The 4,848-nt window shown below is 32.4% G+C and overlaps 1 protein-coding gene across 1 annotated transcript; it reads left to right on the forward strand.

The window, feature by feature from the left end:
* The first annotated feature begins 3,329 nt into the window (after positions 1–3,329).
* Positions 3,330–4,848, forward strand: LOC112706162 (uncharacterized). Its single transcript, XM_025757319.3, has one exon. The coding sequence runs from the start codon at positions 3,547–3,549 to the stop codon at positions 4,570–4,572; it is 1,026 nt and encodes a 341-aa protein (XP_025613104.1). The 5' UTR covers positions 3,330–3,546; the 3' UTR covers positions 4,573–4,848.

A 4,848-nucleotide genomic window follows, 5' to 3' on the forward strand; every position in this document is an offset into this window, starting at 1 on the left:
AGTCCAAATTAAATATTTTTTTATTGTTTTTGGAAAGAAAATCTTTTGAGAAATTTAATAATATGTAATGAGAAACATCGAATAAATTATACAAAAACTAATTAAAATACAACATGAAAATATCTTTAAAAAAAGACGTTTTAGATATCTTTATCTGAATGACCTCCATATAATAATTCGTTTACTAATAAAACATTTTTAAATAGAATTTCGATTCGCCATTAATTAAATATTTTTTTTTGGTTTCCCACGGTATCCCTTGGCCCGACAGGCCAATGACTAATTCGTCGCGATACTGAGTTCCATTTAAGGGTTTGCCGCTGGCCAATGGGTTGCTGCATGCACAAGGCGGGATTCGAACTCCTGACACTTGCTTAAGCGGACTAGTGAGCTAACCACTAGACCAACCCAACTTGATTATTAATTAAATATTTGATTCTGTCAGATTGCAAGATATTAAAAAAAAAAAAAAACTTAACATCTGGCATAATGGGCTCACAAGCTAAGGTGTGGCCATCATTGGATCATGAAGCAAGCAAGCAAGCTTCGTGGGCCTTGGCTTACTTTTTTTTTTTCTCTCCTAATTTTAAATGTCATTATTAGTGCTAGTGTTGCAATTAATTTATGGTATTGGAGATGAGCACTCTCATTTTATTTCATAAAAGAGTTTGCTAAGTAGATAATAAAGAGTGCAAACAACGCGAATAATGAATTGCATTCACATTCAGTAACGAAGAGGCATTTATCCCCACAAAGTTTAAAAAAAAAACTAATACTTATATATATATATATATATATATTATCTTTTATTATATTATATTTATCTCAAAATAAAATATAAATAATTTTTATTATGTTTTATATTAAAAAATATTTTGTTAAACTTAACATTTAATAATAATTATATTATTAAATTTGATTTAATATAAAAATAATAAGTAAATAAATTCAAAAAAGTAGTGATAATTAATTTTATTATATTAGTTAATTAATTGATAATGAAATTAAAATTTAGTTTTCTAATTAAATACAACTTAAATTATTAGTGACCTTTTAAAAAATATTTAAGATAAAAATATATTATCTATATATTAATATACTCTATTAATATTTATTATTAAAATAGTCTTGATTATAGTAATTATTTTGGTTAAAAAATTTATTTATTACATAAAGATTATAATAAATAGATTTTATCATTAAATATGAAGTAATAAAAAATAAAATAATTATTTAAGAATATATATAAAAAATAATATTTATTCATGTTAAAAATAAAAAAAGTCATTATAAGTTATTTTTTATTATTTTGAAAATTATAATGTGTGTGAAATTATTTTTTTATTATTTTAAATACTATAATAAGTGACTTGTGTATATTTCTAGTTCTTATCAATATGTATAACTTAGATAGTTCTAATTTAAAATTTTCAATATATCTAAACAAATTTGGGTTGGTCGAGTGATTAACTTAGTGGTTTGCTTAAGCAAGTGTTGGGAGTTCGAATTCTGTCTCGTATGTATAGCAATTCATTGGCCCTCTTAAATAAAACTCAAATTCACTGGTAGATTAGTCATTAACTTGTTGGATATTGTGGGAAGCAAAAAAAAATATATTTATACCTAAATTTTATTATATTTTTACCTCTACGACTAAATTCTTCTGGATCCATTACTGCTCCAAACCCACTAAAACAAAAAAAACATTCCACCTCATTTATCTACTATAACTCTAGCCTCTTACCTTTCACTTTTCTCTCATTTTATTGCATCCCCTTCACTCCTCCTTTTCTGTCGCACCATCACCAACGCACCTCTCCACCGCCGCAATCCTCTGAAGAAGCAACACGCCGCGCCGCCGTTATATCTTCTTATCCCATGCGTTGCGCCGCCTCTGTGCTCTCCGCAACTGACGCGGTTGCACTTTCTTCTTTCCTGTGCCGCGCCTCCTGCTCTCGACGCCATCGTTGTACCTTCTTCTCTTATGCATCGCACCGCCACTGTTCTCTCTGCAAGCGATGCTGTCGCTGCACGCCTTCTTCTCGCTCCGTGACATTGTACCGTCGTCGAGTCAGAGATTTTGTGCTGCCACTACTCCAATGTTACACCTCTACTCTTACTTCCATGCCACTGCGTCGTATCTTTTTCACTTTTATCGTGTGCCGCTTTGCTTCGTTCATCCATATTGTATGACCCAAATAAACATTCACATCTTAGTAAAAAGAACCATTCGCATATATAGTAAAATAAACATCTTGCGGAATAGGTGCATACAGAATCAAACAAATCAAGTAAAATATCAATGGTATATCCAAATAAACGTCCACTTTAAAATGAAAAAATATCTAAACGAGACAATAACTATAGGAGCACTAGAATCATGATACAGCAGCGGTGGTAGCACAGAATTATGAAAGAACAGTTGCGACAAAAATTAAAATACTCAAAATTATAATTAAACCTAATTAATTCAAAATTTGATTTTTTAAATCAATTTTCTTATTTTAACCTATTATTTACGTTGTTAAGAAAAAACGTTATTCTCTTGTACTTTTACTTTATATGTTTGAGTGTTTTCTATTAGTCTGTGAGAGAAGTCTCTTAATAAGCTAGTTGTAAATATCTTTTAATACTATAGATGCTCTTCTAATCTAAAATTTGTTAGATATAAAATTATCCATATCAAATAAGTTAAATTTTTGAAATAATTAATTCTTGATATAATATCAAAATGAATTTTTTAGTCAACCAATTATTTTTCATCTAATATATAATTTGATTATATTATATGATTAAGTTATTTTGATAACTAAATAATATTTTAGCTGAAGAAAAAAGAGGAAAAAAAAGAGATACACAAAAAAAGAAAAAAAAGATTTAATTAAACTTAGTTACAAAAATAATTTATTCAACTAATACTTTTTTATACAATTAACATTTATAAAACACCTTGAAACAGCAATATCATATAAACCTGTAAAATACAAATATAATAATTGATGTATACATATTCTCTATTATTGTATATGTAATAATTCATACTAATTTATATATTATTGATGTGTTAGTGATGATGGATTAACTAAAATCAATTAGTTCTTTTTGTATTTAAATTTAGAGTAATGCTAGGGCCAGCAATTTTTGTGATTAGTAGCCATCAAATAGTCATTAATGATGATTTAATGGTATGAGATTGGTGTGAAATTTTATCCAATAGCTCACCTTTCTCTGCTGTTTACATGCTGGCCAAAATTCAATAAAATTGCTGGTCCCTAGACTTTTCCTTAAATTTATATAAAAAGAAAAAGAAACATGATTACCAAAGACACTAATTATAGAGGCGAAAAAGAAAGTAAGGTAAAGTAGGGGAAATTGAAAGGGGAGGGGACCAAAAAGCAAGTGTATGTATGAATGTAGGAGTAGAAGGGGATTAATTGAACAAAAAGAGAGAGACAGGTACATATACTACATAGTCATTCATTCATATATAAATAAAGGGAAAGGGTGAAGCAGAAGAGAAAGAGATAGAAAGGTGTGAATGTAAACATGTTGAAGCCAAGAGAAGGAAAACCGCCACAATCTGCAGATCTTCTTGTATGTTTCCCTTCAAGATCCCATCTCCCTCTAATGCCTAAGCCTATTTGCAGCCCTGCCAGACCTTCCGATCACAACAAACGCCGCCACCACCGCCGCAAGAGATCAATCTCCATGCTTGCTGCTGGAGGACAAGGTGGTAGCCCTTCCCTTGACGTTGCGGAACCCACCTCCCCCAAGGTCACTTGCGCCGGTCAGATCAAGGTTCGCCACAAGAACACCCGCACCACCGCTTGCCGGAGCTGGCAGTCGGTCATGGAGGAGATAGAGAAGATCCACAACCGCAGGAAGCAGAGGAATCATCTTGGTTTCAAGAAGGAGGTAATGCAGTTCTTGACTTGCTTGAGAAGCATCAGGTTCGATTTCAGATGCTTTGGATCATTCCCCGGAACCGATATAGTAACCTCCGACGACGACGAAGAAGAAGAAGAAGAAGAAGAAGAAGAAGAGGAAGACGTCGAAGACGAGGAAGGAGAAGAGAGTAGCCAGAGAAAAGAGAGTGGTGATCGAGAAGAAGAAGAAGGTTCAAGAACCGTGTTTTCGAAATGGTTCATGGTGGTACAAGAGCATCAAAGTAGTAGTAGTGTTGATGAGGAGAAAGAGAAGAAGAACGTAGTAATGGCACATGATGATGATGATGATGAATCGGTTACAGTGGTTCCTCCTCGGAACGCGTTGCTGCTGATGCGGTGTAGGTCTGCTCCGGCGAAGAGTTGGGTGAAGAGAGAGAATGAAGAAGAAGGAAAAGGAAAAGAGAAAGTGGAGGTGGTGAGAGGGCAGAGTTTGAAGTCGTTAATGGAGGAAGAAAAGAGAATAATAAAAACAGAACAAGATAATAACAAGAACAAGAACAAGAAGGCGTTGGTGATGAGATACGAGAGTGCAGCTGATTGGATTTCATCGGATATTGCTAAAGAGACATGGATTGTTGGTGGCTTAAGAGAAACATTATTAAAGGCTCGAAGCTGTAAGAGATGATCCATCACCATCATCATCATGCTATTGCCATTGCTTCCAGGACTCTTTTCATTTTTCAATTTTTTTTGTTAATTGTTAGTAGTATATTAAATAGCGTTTGTACGTATGAATTTTATTTTGCAGCAAAGTACTTTAATGTGGTGGAGTGAAAACTAAGTGGGAATTCTAATAATGAGTTAGTGTCCCATAACCATAAGTCCCAGTTTTTAGATTCGGATGTATGCTTTAATTTGTTTAATCTATGAATATATCTGTACAGCTTTTTCATCATACAAA

This window comes from Arachis hypogaea, chromosome 8 (assembly GCF_003086295.3).
Source record: "Arachis hypogaea cultivar Tifrunner chromosome 8, arahy.Tifrunner.gnm2.J5K5, whole genome shotgun sequence".
Taxonomy (NCBI): domain Eukaryota; kingdom Viridiplantae; phylum Streptophyta; class Magnoliopsida; order Fabales; family Fabaceae; genus Arachis; species Arachis hypogaea.

Coding starts and splice junctions, on each gene's coding strand:
- LOC112706162 (XM_025757319.3), top strand. CDS start 3,547: ATGTTGAAGCCAAGAGAAGGAAAACCGCCACAATCTGCAGATCTTCTT.